This window comes from Dermacentor variabilis, chromosome 6 (genome assembly GCF_050947875.1).
Source record: "Dermacentor variabilis isolate Ectoservices chromosome 6, ASM5094787v1, whole genome shotgun sequence".
NCBI classification, from domain to species: Eukaryota; Metazoa; Arthropoda; class Arachnida; order Ixodida; family Ixodidae; genus Dermacentor; species Dermacentor variabilis.
In genome coordinates, this window is record NC_134573.1 from 175,320,338 (window position 1) to 175,339,140 (window position 18,803).

The following is an 18,803-nucleotide window of genomic DNA, read 5'->3' on the forward strand; positions in this document are numbered from 1 at the left end:
GGGCACTTTGGTGATACAGAGGGTAACCTGTCAAGTTCCAATGAGAATGGAATTCAACCCTTCTAAACATGTTATGTACTCCCCACTACAGTATCTTGCATAACTCCAGTGTTGCTTTATCACCTTAAATATAATTAGTTACTTAACCTTTTAACTGAAAGTTTAGAACTGCTTTTCAATGGCTTTACTGTGAGGCATTCTTCTCTTCTTTCTATAGCACTGTTTACATGTTTTACTATATTGTAACATAGTACCCCATCCCACTTTCGTGTTTCACAATGTAGTGAATTATACCAGGTGACAGAGTTGTTTATCGGTAACTTGATCTCAAAGGAAAACATGGAGGTATTGGTTCATGAGGAAGCAAGAGCACAAAATGGTTTTTAAAAAAAATGGATGGTGCCACATTTTATTTGTGATCACATTATCGTATGAATAAAGCCTAAAACAACGAAATAAGCATTCTTACATGTTTTCTTTTTGCACTCCAATAGTTTCTTATTGAGCCAAACTCTGACCACTTCTTCTTGCTGCAGTGTGAGCCAATTCTGTGCACTTACATGACTATCTTGTTTCCATAAGTCTGTTTACCAAACATGGATTAATCTTGAAAGGAGGTTCGATTTCTCATTTCTGCTAACTGCAATGCAGGTTTGCCACTTAAAGAAGTTGCCCTCTGCCACTGCCTATGAGCTGAAGCAGAAAGACAATGGGACTGAGATCTTCAGCTTCGAAGCGGAACGAGCAATGCATGAAAAGGTTTGGTTGTGAACTTTTCTTTTCTTCTGGCTAGCACTCAGGAATAGTGCTTGCATAATTTTGAGCTTAATTAAACACTATTATCATTTCTGGGAGAACTCTTAAACATCAATGTGTACTGCTGTTATTTAAGAAAGGATGGCTTCATGGCATTTGGATGTGTACAAAATAAAGGAAGTTTAGTAAAAATTTTCGATTGATTATTAGTGGCACTTGGGTGTGCCAGAAAACCCATTGCAGTTATTGTCTGAGGAGGACGTAGTGGCCACTTTTATGGATTGGGATGCCACATCCCAAAGTGGACATGATAGCATGGACAGTTTTTTCTAATTTAGGTTGTTCTAGAGAATCAAAAACCAGCTTCTCACTACATGAGCAAGTCATGCAGACTGTTGCAATGTTCTTCCCATTCCCAGGGTATAAAAGCATAAACCATGACAACTTTTCCTTACAGGTATTGAAAGTGGCTGGGCAAGTTCAAACTGTGTGTGCTGCAGCATTTGATGTCGAGTTTGAAGATGTGGAAGGAAAGTGCCCATCATTGGGTGGACCATTTTCAAGGCTGCACACTTTGAAATCTGAACTCCAAAAAGGCAAGTGCAGTGCATGGATTTTCTGTATGCTTCTGCTTTTCCATAGGAGCAGGTACTTCATGCTGTCTTTAGGCAGTGTTCTTAATGCAGAAATGTACAGCCTTTGTCAAAAATATTCGGTCTACTTTGTGCCTTCACTGCGTATACGGTTTGGCTGTGTGGTGCAGTTCCCGCGGTACTCCTAACATTTCATACTTCTTGAGAGTGAGTACAAAAGTTTTTAGTACAAAAGCAAGAATGGAGCAGAAACGCAAACGGCAGCAGGCTGAGCACAAGTTGACTGAGCCCGACTATGGGAATGGGGTTACGCGCAAGTATATGGGAATAGCACCCATATGCTTGCGCATAACCCGTATTCACCAAAGTGAAACTTCACTATAATTTTTCATTTCCGAGAGTGGCGGAACTTATGACACACCACTGGCAATCTCATAAACAACCTGTAGTCAGCCTGGCAGTCACAGCAAGGTAGCCTGTGTACTTGTGATAAGGCATGTACAAGTGTTTGAGAGGAAGTGGGGTGGGGGGGTGACGTTATAAACAAAAGGCACAAAAATTCTTCACAGGCTGCTGTCTAAAAAACCGACTTTCTATAGAGATGAGAAATCTATCACTAGTTGTAATGCATATGCATTTAGTATAAACATTTTGTTCTGTGCTAGCTAATATGATTAAAATTGAGCTGCTAGCCAGCAGTGTGATGTTCCCCTCATTTCTTTACCAATGCATTAGGTGTCACAGGCTTACACCCACCTCACTCATTAGCTACTTCATCAAATGCAGCTGGGATAGTTATAATTCTGTTGTTCCCATTATTCAATTCTTAAAATATTTTTACCGCCTTGACTTTAGATTTAAAGTATGACTGTTTTCTTTTGTAACATTTATAATACAGTTAAACCTCGATATAACAAAGTCGGTAAAATCGGCAATTTGCTTCGTTATATAGAAATTTCATTGTACTGAAGTTCAACATTTTATGCAAGTAAGTACAGTTGCCGATAGATTTTTCTTACATGGAAAGGCGCCAAAGAATTATCCGAATTATCGGGCAATCGAGAAAGGCAAATTTGAATGAGAAAACAATTTATTTTGATGAATTTTGGAGTCAGTGACGAATGATAAGTTTCATGCCCTGTCGACGATACCTTAACATCAGCGGTAAGACTGTTTAAAGTATGACTGTTTTCTTTTGTAACATTTGTAATACAGTTAAACCTCGATATAACAAGCTCGGTAACATCAGCAGTAAGACTGTTTAAAGTATGACTGTTTTCTTTTGTAACATTTGTAATACAGTTAAACCTCGGTATAACAAAGTCGGTAAAATCGGCAATTTGCTTCGTTATATAGAAATTTCATTGTACTCAAGTTCGACATTTTATGCAAGTAAGTACAGTTGCTGATGGATTTTTCTTACAAGGAAAGGCGCCAAAGAATGATCCGAATTATCGGGCAATCGAGAAAGGCAAATTTGAATGATAAAACAATTTATTTTGATGAATTTTGGAGTCGGTGACGAATGATAAGTTTCATGCCCTGTCGACGATATCTTAACATCAGCGGTAAGAATTAAGCGAAGCCAGCCACACTTTTGCGCACACTCTGTCCCTGCGGCTGATAGCATCGCCCGCACTGGGACGACGCTGTCATGAAAAGTGCAGGCAGTGGGGAGCAAATGCTTTGTCCCTCGCTCTATCAGGTCACGGAAACTCGAGTTCACGCATCCTGCAATAGTAAATGCACAGGAAGACAGATTACATGATACCATGCTGTCTTGACATGCCCACTCCTTGCACATGTGACAGATTGCCTCTAAAGCGGGATTTCGCGACTGCTTATGCGCTCAGCCACGTGCAGCCACGGCCAGCCAAGACACGCACCAAAAATCAAGATGCGCATGCCAACTTACCCCACATTCCGGCCCCCCATCCCCTCCTCCTCGCGCGTGCTTGATCGCATTACTGCAAGCTCGATCCTCTCCCCCTCTTTCCCTCTGCTCCCGCAGGAAGGTGGCATTCATGAAACCACCATCTTTGTTGTCTCACCCTCACACACTTTCACTCGAACCTAAAGCACACAGTCTGCGATAGGATCTCATTGCACTAGGTCTTTATACAGAACATGATGCCGCTCCAATTCAGCGGTGGTCGCTCTCGTCAATTTAAGAGGTGCGTTTACAAGCAGCCACTTGTAATTCAATCATTTGACCATCTGTGTCCATGGAAATTTCCATTTCTTGTCGCAGTATTGCTATGCAGCGCCAGTGAAATTTCTTTGTATTGAAATCGCATACAAAACACTTCGTTATATTGAAGTTCTAGGTACATGGTGTTTTATGGACAAGAGGTTACGAAAAGTTAAATACTTCATTATATCGAGAATTTTGTTACACCAAAGTTCATTATATCGAGGTTTAAACTTATAAGGTTCACAGGTCTCCTTACATGATTTCCTTGTTAGCTAACAGAAATGTGAATCAATGCCACCCTGAAAGGTGAACAACTTCATGATATTATTATTGGTGCAAATAAGTGTTAATCAGTGCCTGTGCAGAACAATTTTGACTAAAAAGTTCAGAATGAATTGCCAAATTGCAATTGCCGTGTTCCTTAGGGGGGTAAACAAGAAACATTAAGAGCACAAAATAATGTGCGTATGTGCTATACCATGCTTACAGCAATGTGCAGCCACCGCCCGGACGCGCGCCAGAAGTCAAGACACGCACCACTCGACACCCCCCCACTCGGCCCCCCACTCCCTCGTGTGTGCTTGATCGTGTTACTGGGAGCTCACTTCCCTCCCCCTCTTTCCCTTTGCTCGCACCGGAAGGGGGCACTCATGAAGCCACCATATATTTTGTTTCACCCTCACATACTTTCACTCACACCTAAAGCACACAGTGGGCAGAGCACGATAGGATCTTCTCGCACTTGGACTTTATACGGAACATGATGCGGCTCCACTGCGGCAGTCGCGCGTGCCATGCGGCGCATTTTTTGAAAGGTTCATTTGCAAGCAACCGCATGCAGTTCAATCATTTTACCATTTGCACCTGCAGGAGTTCCTGTTTATTGTCTCCATATTCCTTTGCGGCTGCAGTGAAATTTCGTTATATTGAAATAATTGAAATCGCATACAAACACACTTCACTATATTGAGGCTTTAAATACATGGTGTTCTACAGACAAAAGGCTATGAAAAGTAAAATACTTTGTTATATCTAGAATTTTATTATATTGAAGTTCGTTATATCGAGGTTTAACTGTAGATTGCAAATTATCACTTATGTACAAGTGTTTTCAATTTATATTTTTGGGGGGCTTGAAAGCTTATGTGTCTGTAAGCATTATTGCTATTGCTGTTCTAATTTTCAACTTGTCAAATGCATCTATGTAAAGGATGTCCCCCTGCAGTCATGAGCTGTGGGACCTCCTCCTTTTTACGTTTACATGTAACAACAATATAGTAAAATAAAGTGCTTAAATATATATATATTTTTAAATCTAACAAGTTGGTCTAGTTGCAAAGTTTCCAGAATGCATCCTTAACCTAGCTTTGTCCAGAAGTAAAATGCATTCTTTTCCATACACCTTAGACTATGCAAACTGTTTCACAAACGGGGGTTGACATTATTTATTACCAAAGCAAGAAAAGGCACATGCTTTGGAGAATTATGGCACGAGCACAGAAATTATTCTAAATGAATTCACAATTAGTGGGAACCTTCACGTAGACTCGCTACAACTTACTGTACTGTTTTTTTATAATAATGAAACTCGCAGTGCTGAGGTCTTCTTTCTATCTTCTTCCAGAATCGCCTATTTCACCACCTCCTCAAACTCATGGTACAGTGATCAGCTGAGCACACAGTGCACAAAATTGATCGCATGGGATGCAAAAAGGATTTTTTAAATAAATGGATTTTTTTTTTTCAGTTTCAGCAACACCAACAGCAAGAACACCACCTGTTCGTGGCACCACTCGTAAGTGTACCATTGTGTCCTATGTCCTCTAAGTATAGAAAAATGTTTCAATAATTAATTTATTTTTGGTAATTATATGAACTTTAATCACCAAGACACATCAAAAATGTTGACAGTCATTTTGGCACATGCTAAAGAGGATGAAGGCGAAAGCCTGCATGCTTATGAGACATTCAGTAAATGGCATTCTCATTCGAATGTGTTGTTACTTTCTACTACTTGTTTTCTCCCACCAAAGGTCGTGGCTTCAAGTGCCTTAATTAACTCTACCTTAATTAACTGTGGCTTAAATAGCTTTGCCCTAGTTAACACCAAAGGTCCTGGGTTCAACTCATAGCAAACGTTGGGGGTTCAAGTGCCTTAATTAACAATGTGTTAATTGTCTCTTAACTTGTCTGTGGTTAGCATGAAAGATGTGGGTTCAAGTGCCTTAATTAACTTTGCTGTAATTAACAACCAAGGTGATGGGTTTGGCTCCCGCCAAAGGTCGAGGGTTCAACTCCCAATGTTGGTGCCATTGAATTTTGGTACCATAACAACAGACGGTCCATGTTTCGTCCGATGAGCCATCTGAGGTTTTTGCCTTACCCCTTACCAGCTCTGGCCATTTTCAGCTGACAAGCTCAGAGCATACGATGCATGCAAACGATCGTGTTTGCAAAGTATTACATTGCTACGCACCGCGCAAAGGTCTGAAATTTCAATCCAAACACTGTTTTCCCTTTCTCTCACGGCGACCGTGCTCCAAGCCAAACAGTGATGTACACGTGTCCTTGAGCCTACGTACTCATGTTCACAGTGTGACGTCAATCGCCGAGACATGTGACTTTGAGAATTATTCAAGGCAATATCTGTTATTTGTGTGATCTGTTGCTTGAATTGACAAATTCAGGTTTAGAGGAATACATAATAAAACACACAAACAGAATGCCTGCGTGCTTTTTGCTTTACTTCGCACCGAAGCAAGAGAGATGTACTTCTGCTTCGATTGCTTGCTCCCACGGTCATGCAGTCACCTGCGCAAGTACCGAAACTATGCCATTTTCTACCGTGCTCCAGTGCATGTTCATGCTCTATGATCCGCTTGTGTCTGTCTCAGTATTCGTGTAGCACTGAATTATACCACTAGTTGTGTGTCCTCATGCACAGCGCACAAAATCATGCGCTGTGTGAAACGAGACACTCACAACAGCTCACGCGTGATGCTGTCAGCAAAAGTGCACAGCGCCAAAAAAAGAAATAAAGCGAGGAGAAAAAAAGATGAAGGCAAGGCCCGTGACGTATGCGTCATACGATCCTCGAAGTCCGGTATGGGAGGAATGCAAGGAAGGGATTTTGCTTGCGGAGGCTAGACGGGGCGAGTGGGGAGAGTGTTTTGCTTGGCAGTGGAGCTTGCCTGCTGCAATCATGGGTTCACAGCACTGAAATAGTTATCTCGGATATTAATGAGCCAATTCGGAAAAATTTTGCGGCAGAAAGCTCCTTAGAGGACACGTAACAACTTCCAAAGCATAACCAAAATTTGCTATGGGGCCTGGTGACGGGCCCTTTAATAAAAACAGCACACATACATATATCTGCAAAATAAGATAAACAAATAATGCACTGACGTTGCAAAGAATTTAATATTTGTGCATGTGTTAATGCAGATGACAAATTTTGCTCTCTTGTCTTACACCACTGCACTACGCATACACATTCATGCAGAGCATTGACTGTTCTGAACTGTCCCATGCAATTAATATATCTTCACTTTATTTTTCAGGCAGCCTCATCTGTCTTACCAATGAGGCAGTTGGTGTTGTCAAATATCTGACAAGAAATCTATGTGACTATGTCATCTATAGCTTTGTGAAGTACAATGATGCTGACCATAAGTTTGTGCCCAGAGATGGTTAGTATTTGAGTTGAGTTGGGGTTGTTTCAAGTGGCTTTGCTTCACCAGATAGGATTGTATGCACATAAACTCGTTCTCTACCATGGGGAAAATAGGTGTTTTTTGTAGGTTACAGCAGATTTTTTTTTTTCTGAAGGAAATGCTGCACTCAATATTTTATGTTACACATAAACAAAAAGCAGCATGAATGCACTTTTCACACATAAATGTTTTATTAATGAGATGTATGTCATAAAAAGATATAAATTGCCAGAATCAAGATTGTGGGATAAAATTCAACAAAGTTTGTAATGTCACACTTGTATTTACTGAGAAAAGTATGTAACAAAAGTTATGAGATATGCAAAATGTATTGCTGTTTAATAGGCACTATCTCCAAAAAATCTTAGGTTTTTCATTGAGCAGTTATTCCACAACAAAAATTTAACTTCATACGCTACAGTTGGGTGTATCGGGCTTCAACCGCTGATTTTCTGGGCTGGTTTGCATTGTCGTCGCCCTCAGAGTCAAAGTCCAACGAAAAGTCAGCATCCTGAGACTTGCTGCTGCTCAATCCATCGATAAGATCAGCCATAGATGCAGTGGAATCACAGCATCTGCAATCTTTCGAAGCGCACGTGCTGCTCCTGGAGGCAGCCATTGTTGCTTTCTATTTTGACGATTGCAAAACTTCGGAGTGTGTTCAAAAATTACCGCCTGACATGAAAAAATCTAACTGCTTAGAAAATAAAAGTGTAGTTCTTCTTCGTGTCCAATGGCGCAGTGTGCCCGTGAGCGGCATGTAAGGTCTCGAAAGTGACGTTTCAAACCATCGATAGCGGGTTAACTATGCCAAATGGGCTTGGTACTAAAAGAGTTAATGGGGAAAAGGGAGGGGGTGGGAATACGTGTGTCATAGGCACATTGCATTGAAACACAAAAGATTTTCAATGTGAAATTGAGACACTGATGATTGCAATGTCATAAAATGGTGGCTGTGCACTGCCAGCAGGCACAAAAATATTATTGCTGGCACAGATCAGGGAAAGCTTCGACTGGTCAATGAAATTAGAAATGAAGGACTTGAAGAAGCATACTCAAGGGAGCCAAATCATTTCACTGAATTGTGCACAGCGAGTATTAAGAATCAGACAGTCAACAAACGACAAATAAACTGTTACGTTTCTCTTTGATTTTGTGTTTATTGCTCTAACGGCACATTTTAGTTTCAGCAAATCATGCACTATATAACTTGTTGCATTTTTGAAAAACCGAACAGTTGTGAAGATACATACAACCAATTACGTGCATAGGAGTTTAATCCCGGCTACGGTGGCCGCATTTTAATGGAGCGAAATGCAAAAAATGCCTATATACTGGGCATTGGGTGCACATTAAAGAACCTCAAATGGTCAGAATCAATCTGGAGTCCCCACTACATCTTGCCGCATAATTATGTGGTGGTTTTGGTACATAAACCCTGGAATTTAATTAATGTGTGTGAGATTAGGAAATCACAACTTTGATTTTCATGGCCAGTAACGGGACCATTGCCTTTATGCTTAATAAAATGATTTATTGAAAATTAGAAGTGCAGACAGTTTCCATTAATTCGACCTCATCGAGATGTACAAAATCAATTTGTATAGCAGATGGTAAGTTAAATGAGTGTTAGAAAATAGCAATGAACATGACTTAGGCATTTACTGGAAGTATCCTGTGTTGGTGGTAAGCACTTCTGCTTAGAAGCAGGCATTGTACAGACAGTCTTGAACTGCAATACATATGTTGCAAAGCATGATCATCATTGTCTTTGAAAGTAAAAGTGGATAGTGGAAGTCCAGCTTCGTTGCTAAGTTTAGCGCAGTCTGCCATGATCCTTCAACCATTGGCTATGGCTCAAGGGAAATTTTCAGTACTCAAGTGCCTGCAAGAGAGGCTTGCTTGCAAATTTGTATGTCAATGGCCTAGGCATAGGTTCAATTCAAGGTTCACCTTAGCCCCTTCAGCTGCCACCCCCTTTGACTTTGTACCTCAAAGCTTTCCCACTCTCTAGGTGTGCCAATTTTCTCTCTCTCTCTTTCTCTCTCTCTTTACACTTAGTGCAGGCCCCACAACTTGTACAGAAAATATTCTTGTTAGCACAGCTTTGTCAAGCACCACTACTACTCATAATCCAACCTGCCGGCGATTCCTTCTAAATAACATGCTTGAATTACAAAGTTCAAATTCAAAATGTTTTTTTTTTTTCTCCATAGAAGTGTACAGGAGCTTGTTGGAGCACAGTCATTACCAATCAGCTCAATAACTGAAGTCAACATAACACAAATCTGCAGATGGGATGACTACCCTTGCATGATTAGACACAGGCAGAATTGAAGATTACAATTCGTATAAAGCACTGGTAAAGAAACAACATGAAGATATATCTGTGCTTACTTCTAGCTGTCCACTTTCTATAATTGGGAACATTGAACATAACATTTTGCATGTTCTCTGTAAATAAATTATTACTGTAAATAGAAAATATTTTCTTTGTCTTCCTTTCCAGATAATGACTTTAAAATTTTTATTTCATATAACACTGACCGAGCACCTTATTTTATTGCTGAGGTGGACTCACTCAGCATTGATATGCTACATGAAGCTGATATGGGCCAGTTTATGAAAAGCCTGGATGCATGGATTGATGAAAATAAACTGAAAGGAATTGCCTTGTTTTCTCAAGGCCACCAGAATGACCTGAACAATCTAATGACCATAGTCCAGGTAATTTAGTTATTTTTATTCATAACTTATATCAGTCTGAAAATGCAGCAAAGGGGAAAGTGCACCCAGAATTACACAAAACTAATAAAACCAGAAGGGAAAAGGGAGCAGAGAATTTACTGTAAAACCAAGAAAGGCAAATATTCATATCTAATGTTTACTAGGGCACGAATATTCATAACTGATCTATTCAACTTCAAAAATGTTATGCATAATACAAATATATTGCATACAAAATTTTGGGTTGAGGGCTTCCACCTCCCCTCTCAAAATTTTGTTGTGCTGACATGCACGCGACCAAGGCAACTATCTGTACTAGAAATCATCCTAGGGTATTCTCTAGAATGCTGTTCCGCACTGCGGAAACAGTTTGCAACCTCTGTTTGCAACATGGCAGCAACATAAAGTTGCTGACCCTATCACACTGCGAAAACACAAACTGTTTGCAAACGTGTTGCTGCTCCCTGCCAGAGACCTCCTCGTGCCTGGCCCAAATGCAGCACCTGCTGCATGCTCACCTGGACACAAAGGTGGTCCTGTCGCCACTCTTGAACTCTACACTCTCCTTACTTGCCTCATCGCCCAGTTTTTTTTGCATTCTCTACTCCTCTAACGCATGGTTGAGGCCACCACCTCTGGTGAGACATAGAGTCTCTGTTCTAGTGAAGACATATACCACACCTCTTTCTTTTTCGTCTCACCAGTGTACGCTGCCTGCGGTATGCACATAATACTCTGTGAACCAGGCCTTGCTCTTTCTTTTTATTTGGTAGGTCCTTCGGTTGTGGCATCAGATGCTCAAAGTAGACACTCGCTTGTGACCAATGGGCATTTCAACCTTTGCATTCCTTTCTTTCCCTATTCCCCAACCTAATAACACTGTTACGGCACAGCGCAAGGATGTGTTGTCACTTGTCATTCTTGTTATTTTTCTTCATTTGAGGCATGCCTCTCCCTCCCCCCCTTACTCAACGCATTAGTATTTGTCTGTAAAAGTCATGAGTGCTGGTTGGAAGGGTCAGTAAACAGGAAGGATTCACCACTGCTACATTACAATTTTGAATTCGTTTTACTGTATGTTTGCAGTAATATAAACCAGAATGCCGAACCGAAAAAAACAAGTTTCATCAATGCTGCCAAAGAACAGCACAATAAGAAAGGAACAAGAAAGAAACACAACCTGATACAATGACTTTTCATCAGTATGGAACACCAAATTGCTCAGCAATCAGTATTTCCAAACTTCATCAAGAGGAGGTATAAATTTATTAATGAATTACATAGATATGGGGAAATTTTCATGTACATAATAAAGACAGGTGATTAGTGAGAATCGCTACATCAGCGTAAGGTGTGCCTCGTTTCCACACTCATTACTTTGACAGCAGCAGAGTGAGTTAATTTTTGTTTGGCTTCAGATTTTTACTACAGGACTGGTGGTTTGCGAACTGTGGCATGTAGTCTAAGGTGTTGAAGACGGCACAAATTCACTTTGTATTACATAAATTACAACGTAAAACTTCTAGTCTTTAGCAAAGAAAGAAACCAGCATTTGATGTTTTACTTGGTTTGCTGCTTTTTTAGAAGCAGGTGAGGACATTGATGCTTCTGAACGATCAACAAAGGTTATTTGTGCAGAGCAATACATCAACCTTTCTTTCGCATCTGCACATGGCGTGTAGCCTTGCACTAGCCTAGAGTGGACAAAGAAGTCAAAAGCATGCACTTTATGCCTCATGAATAATTCTACCACTCGAAGAACATTGTACTGTGCTTGGCTAAGCACCAAACGTGTGTTAAGCCATGGCACGTAACAAAAGCAGATTTAGAATGCTATTTATAGCCATGACTACCGCTCGCTGAGAAGGTGACAGCATTCATTAGTGACTGCAGTGCCATAGTTACAATAAGTCGTGCAGATAAACTCATTGATATCCCTCCTTAAGGACATAGTTTTTCAGCTCTCCATGTTTATATAATTAGCTTTAGTAATAAGTTGAATGGCCAAATTGGGAGTGTCACCAGAAGTGTTGATTCCTTGAAGCTCTTAAAACAACTTTTCAGCTGTGGAACACAACTTGCATGGCTGACTTCACAAGTGCAAGCGTCTGTGCTGAGGTGGCCGTAGTTACTAACATACACCCATCGTATATCTTCATTCTCACACAGTGCTACTCATGAGTCTTAACAATCTTCTAGTAGGGTCCACCGATTGAGAGATAATAGTTATTTGAACAGTGATTTGAACAGTGAAAGTTCAGGTACAATTCTGGTACAGGGCAAGTTTCAACAATATTGGTTTGTGTTCAGATTAAATTCTGCCCAAAATTGTGGTTTGGGTTCAGTTTGGTTTTGCACCCTGATATAAATGCATATGAAATGATAGCACACATTGTACATTACATCCTGTTTAGTCTTTTTGAAGGCAGAAAAATGTTTACTTCTTACCTAAAATGATTTAAATGAGTCTTACTGGTATAATTGACTTTAAACTGGTCTAAACATCAGGAAACCAGTAAAAGTCAACTGTATCCACTTAGGAACTTGCGGAAGAGTTCTAACCTTTGTCACCTTTAATTGTGCAGGATGTCTACACACACTTTCAGAACACCGATAAAAGCCTAAAACTGGTAGTCGGAGTTGACCATATTACCCCATTTGAGACGCGCATTCCTCGTGAATTCACTGGGTGAGTACAAAAGTTGCATTTAGTCAGAAAAAAAGGCATGCTATAATGTCGGGATTTCCAGGTACTGTGACTTCTTGATTTTGGTGGCACATCCACGTGAGCCACCTGTAGTCTGTGCCGTGGACTTCCCATCTCGTGCTTATGAGGAAGCAGACTACAAATTTGCTGTGAGTAATGCTTCTTTTTTTTGTCATGCTTGGCATTTGTATTGAGATATGGCAACTATCAATGCTCTTCTGTGCTCAGGGCAGTTTCATAAGCAGCAGCAGACAAAATTCATCCTCATTACAATAAGTGAATCTCCCATCTCAGAAAGCGTTTTATGGGAATCATTTCATAAGTGCTCCATGGCTAAGAATTCAGAGGAAAAAGGAATGAATCTAGCATGTAAATTATTTCTCCAAACTCTCGCAGCTATGTGATTTTGTTTAGAATATTCAGTGAAATGTAAATTTGTTCTTTAATTAATCGATTTTGCTCAAACTGACCATAGCAAAACAATTGCAACCTGGGCACACTTTTGAGGGTCAGAGAACAGCCAGCTCATAGATGCTAATCATTGGAGAAGTGAGGATGATCACCTATTTTGTTATGTTTCGCTTTAAGGAGTATTGACACTGGACTTGTATTAAAAATGTTTCATTATTAGGCAGAGTTGTATGCAAAATTGGGTATGGCTGTATAGTGATAGTGAAAAAAACTGAACAGGAGGAAGGACATAAGAACAGAGAGTTAAGAGGAGCTTAAGAAACATGATCTTTTTATCTGCTCGGAGTACACAGTTGAGGATGTGGAAAGTGTGGTTTCAGGAAATGTACAACATAGAGCACACATTTTTTTGTTATACTCTCTAGTACATAGTGCATTATGCTGTGAAATACTGGTTATTTGTACTGTTTGCACTTATTCTTAAGAAATAATTGCATCTATTTTCAAGCAAAACTGTGATAACCTTGTACAATGGGGCCTAGTTTCTTACCATTTTTCTTAACTGAGAAATATCTTCTTAAATTTGTATTTGAAATCCTTGTCATTTTGCTTTACATAAAATGTTTCGTATTCTAATCAGAGATATTAAGAGCTACCTACCGTATTTACTCGATTCTAAGCACCCCCTTTTTAGCCCAAAGTGAGGGGGGTGATTAGATTCGAAAAATCTAGAATGACCGCCCCCCCCCCCCCCCCGCCCTCTTTTCGCTGCGCCATCATGACGAGATGGGTGCGATAATATTTTATTTTGCAAACATTCAAAAGAAAAATCGGTGCACACAGTGAACCCACTGCTTGTGTCGGATGCTCAGTTACTATCACTGCCACTCGAATTCGTCGCACCACTTGAACCGCCGCTATCGGTATCCCACCAGCAGGTCGTCTTCCGTTCCGTCGAAATGGTTTGTGATCGAGCAGTTTTTAAATGATTTGACCACAACGTCCACTTGGACCCGCTTCCACGCGTCCAAAATCCACTTTGCGATGGTTGATGGGGACGCTTTCTGTAGCTTTCGCCATATATCCGCACAGTCTGGCTGTACGCGTACTCGTCGCGGACGCCGTTCCACCTCGGCACTCCGACGGCTCCGGCTCGATGACAGTGTGAGCAAGCGCACTTGGCGGCCTTCGCTACACGCGCTTCCTAACAAATAGGGGGGTGCTTAGATTCGCATACAAACTTTTTTCCCAATCTTTTCGCGAAAATAGAGGGGGGGTGCTTAGAATCGGGGGGTGCTTAGAATCGTGAAAATACGGTAATATCTATTTGCATCATTGTCTAGGACAGGGTGGTTGTCCAGCCATTAATGGTAGCCATTGTGAACAGATATGTTAATCAAATGGATAAATCTTCTTAAATGAGAAAAAATTTTCTCTGCAGATTATTGAGTAGGATTCTTAAAATAAATTTAAAGGAGAATTTTCTTTCTTCAGTTGGCAATTCTTGCGACTCATTCATTCATTCAGGCTTCTTTTGAGATAGCTGTTGGCTTGTTTGCTCAGCTTTGTCTGACCGCCCTAAAATGGAGGAACACGCAACACATTCTTTAGGATGTGTTCTTGCTTACATAGCTTCATCATTGTATGCGACAAATGAAGAAGGGTACATAAACTTCAATGCATTCTGCAGCTTTCCAGCATTCTGGGTACAACTTTTCATAGCCTTCCAGCTACATTGTATGCTTCAATAACCTATAGGAATCAGAAAATTATAAGTAGGGTTCTTGTTGCTAGGAATCGGGATTTAACTTACATGTGGCTGCAGATATTTTACTGTGCACAACAACCATTTGCAGTTCCAGCTGTGGTGGGAATCAAGGAGTCAAACCACTGCCTGCTTTTCTATCAACTTGGCTGTGCGATCATTTTTCATAGTCAAGAGAAGAGAGACAGAAGTTTGTACCAAAGAAACTCTGCAGAAGTATGCTACGGTAATGTACCCACTTAGTGCTTTCACTGTTTCTAAAATTGTGTTACCATGACATTTTGAAGCAGACATTTTGACACTGTTACACTGCACTAGGATATTTACTAGCAGTTTAAGTCCCATTTGACAAGAAGAAAAAGATCCACAAGCATAAATGCACTTAAGATACACTACAACAGGATTTCTAAAACTTTGTCTCAGAAAACTCCACTAGTATTAAAAATATGCTGGGGAGCCATGGTGTGCTTGTCCCCTTATTTGTGGACTTGGAAATCATGCATGGCCCTTCAGTCCTTGTTCTTTTGTCCTATGTTACTTTGTCCTCTGTCCTCCATTTGTGTCCTAATTAATATACCCATGCACCATGAAAAGTCAACTAACCTTATCCATCACCTCTCAGTAAAATGCTATATGCAATCCTGGAATGATTTCACAAGGCACAATGAGTGATAGAAGAAAAAAAAATAGGTGCAACATTTCAAGACAGGAAGCTGACAGTATAGCTTATTTTAACAAATCAGTGCCACTGACATTCTAGTTGAAATTAAGTGGAAGTTGGGAAGAACAATGTGGGAAGCACATAACCATTCATATATTAGAGCAACAGGACGGGTGCCAAAGGAAAATAACTATGCTTTCATCTGTACATTGTGTGGATGTGAAAATTAAGTGTAAAGTTCAATAGAGTGCATGTTAGTGCAAAAATACACCTAATTTATTTAAAAGGGGAACACATGAGTTATTGACCCTAAAGCCCACTTTCAAGTTAGCTGGTTAAATGCTTCAAGTCTAGGCTATCTTAGGCTATGAGTCCTATTGGTGCCATAGTTACGCCGCCACTTCTAGCGAAACTTTTTAATTATTTTCTTGTCAATCAATTCCTAAATTCAGATTTAGAAAATAATACCTCATGCAAGACAGGTGTGCCAACCAACCCTAACTCAGTGTTTCTTTCCCCAGTTGATGAAGAGAAGGTATATTCTACCATCGTAAACTTGTCCAACGCCACTAGTTGTGATGCCAATAACATGCAGGTTAGGCCAGTCAAGTTTCTTGCAGGCTTAATTGCACCTCCTTTGATGTACCTGTTCAACCTAGCTTTTTAAAACAGTGTATTTCTGAAAAAGATATGACAAAAATATTTTTGAAAACTACCGACCTATCTCAGTCTTGCTGAATTTTTCCAAAGGTTTCTAAAACCTGTTGCACTCGAGACTGCATAATTTCCTATCGAAACATTTGATACTCGGAACTTTCCAACACAATTTTTGCAAACACTGTTATACCAAAACAGCTTTATGAATGCAAATGAAATTAATCTTAATCTTGCACAATATTTATAATAACGACCTAACACTAGAAGATCGCAGTTAAAGGCCTTCGTCCTGCAGTGGACATAAAAATAGGCTGATGATGATGATGACTAGGAATTTATATCGGCTTCTCTAATGCCTTTAATTCGCTTAGTCAAAAATTTTATTCGCTTCGTCAAAAAAGTTCTTGGTAAATTATATCCTTACGGTGTGCACAGAATCGCTTTTAACCTCATAAACTGCTATTTAAAGTACAGAAAGCAATAGGTTTCCTTGAGTGAGTTCACTTCTGAATAACAAAGCATTAAGACAGGTGTACTTCAGGGAAGCGTTTTAGGGCTGCTTCTGTTTTGTGCTTAAATCAATTACCTGTACAGCGTTATTTCACGATTTCAAGTGTCTTATCATTTGTTACACTGATGACACAACACTGCTTATATCAAGCAGAGAAACAACAGAGATTGAGGTTTGTGAGCATGCTCTGCCTCACTTTTCTTCTTCAATAAAGCAGAATTTTTTAACTATCAATTTGTAAAAGACAAAAGCAGTCCTCTTTTGACTTCAAAGAAGAACTGCTGCTTTGCTTCACATTAAACATGGATCAGATACAATCGAAGTAGTGGATTGTGTAAAGTTAGGTGTGTACTTTTCTAGAAACCTAACTTGGGATTAACATGTGGTTGAAGTGCAAAAAAAATTTGGTCTGGGGAACAATGACAAAGAAAAACTTAAAACAATTTATTGATTTTACAGAAGAAATCAATGAGGTTAATAACAAATGCTTCCTTAATTCTCAGATGCAAGAGATGCTTGATTGCCATTGAATAATGAAAATTAATCACCTCTATAACTGCTGCCTAGCGTAATCGTACTCCATAGCTAATAGACACAATAACTTATTCTATGTCGACCTTTTAATTTTGAAGAAAAGGCAGTATATCTGCAACATGCATTGTCTATAAACGTGGACTATTCCTACACCAGTGAGCAAATATTACTTGCAATCAGTAACTTACACGCTTCTCCCCCTGTTACAAGAAATTTTCAGAGAATGGTGCTGACCTCACCTAGCTACCACAAAAAACATTATATGACACCTTTCTCTCATCAAATAAAATTACTGATTCTTTGTTATCATAATTACTTGTTGAGGTGTCTGTTGAGGTGTTTTTGCTTCTGTTAAAACGGTGGTCTTCTCTGATCTTGTTGTGCAAATAAAATTTCTTGTACGAATTAAGTGTTAGAATTATCTTGTCTGCATTTCACTATGCTTATAAAACACCCTTAATGTTTTTTTGTTCCTCATAAAGTGAACAGTAATCTTGTACATACTTTGGTTTCTTGATATGCCATATGCTGTTGCTAATATATGGACCGTCGCCTTGTCGTCAAGCTCCTTGTAAGAGTAGCTTTTAGCGGCTGCCCCATCCTTTTTGTAATGAAATTAAAAATAGATTATCTGATCTGAAAAAAGTGTTAATTTCATATGTTTTGCTGGTCCTAGCGATTATTCTTTGTTGGGCACAACTGAGGATATTTGCTTTTGAGCAAGGTTGGGGTAGATGAAAACAGCATTTTTGTTGTATCTAATGTATGAAATCTGGAAACATGGTAGGTGGTTGCAGAACCTGAGAAATGCTGCCTTTGAACAATTGAGCTTCTCATTTTGCATTTTTGGAATGGCTACAACATAGTGTTACTGCTGACCTATGAGAACTGGTTGTGATCACAAATTCTTGGAAGCAGTTAAACCACTTACCAATGTTACTAACTTGGTCTAATGTTTATTCTTGTTGTAATACTACATTCTTTGCCAAGACTTGCAATGCTACATTCGACCACCCACTAAAGAATAGGACTCTGACTGAAGTCAAGTACATGCCTGGAAAACATCAAGTTGTGTCATATGAAGGAACATCATCATTAGAACACATGGTAAGCTTTTTGTACACTGCTGCATTACATTTGTAACCCATTGAGCAAGAAGGTAAGCTTTGTTATTTTTCATGTGCTGTCTTCCTTTTGACAGATGTCAATCTTGAACAAAAAAGTGGATGACCTTTGTGTTGCAGCCTTTCGTGTGGACTTAGAAGACACAAAAAAAGAATGTGCAACAACTGAAGAGCCTCTGCCACGGCTATCTCTGATCAGAAATCTTTTGCACCCAAAAAATGCCACGAATGGTAAGCATTTTAAAGCTTTTTTAAGCTTGCCACGAAAACATTCCATTTCCATTGGGTGTTTTTATTTATTTCTTTACCAACACTTCCTCTTTGCAGCTGTCTCCACGTGTAATGAAAAAAAAAATAATAAAAAGTGAGATGTTAGCTGGCTCATTTTTGTCTACAATAGGCAGGTTAAATAGGCTGTTAACATAGATTATAAGTCACAAAATACGGTAA

General features: G+C 39.7%; 1 protein-coding gene across 1 annotated transcript in view; it reads left to right on the plus strand.

Moving 5' to 3' along the window:
• The window catches only part of LOC142585838 (uncharacterized), a 71,857-nt gene that overhangs the window by 17,487 nt on the left and 35,567 nt on the right, over positions 1–18,803 (plus strand). Inside the window, exons 13-23 of the mRNA XM_075696873.1 lie at positions 652–759; positions 1,214–1,352; positions 5,168–5,200; positions 5,291–5,338; positions 7,104–7,232; positions 9,766–9,983; positions 12,569–12,672; positions 12,734–12,839; positions 14,958–15,092; positions 18,220–18,336; positions 18,431–18,584. Of these exons, the coding sequence (XP_075552988.1) occupies positions 652–759; positions 1,214–1,352; positions 5,168–5,200; positions 5,291–5,338; positions 7,104–7,232; positions 9,766–9,983; positions 12,569–12,672; positions 12,734–12,839; positions 14,958–15,092; positions 18,220–18,336; positions 18,431–18,584 (1,291 nt within the window). The remainder of the gene's footprint in view (positions 1–651; positions 760–1,213; positions 1,353–5,167; positions 5,201–5,290; positions 5,339–7,103; positions 7,233–9,765; positions 9,984–12,568; positions 12,673–12,733; positions 12,840–14,957; positions 15,093–18,219; positions 18,337–18,430; positions 18,585–18,803) is intronic.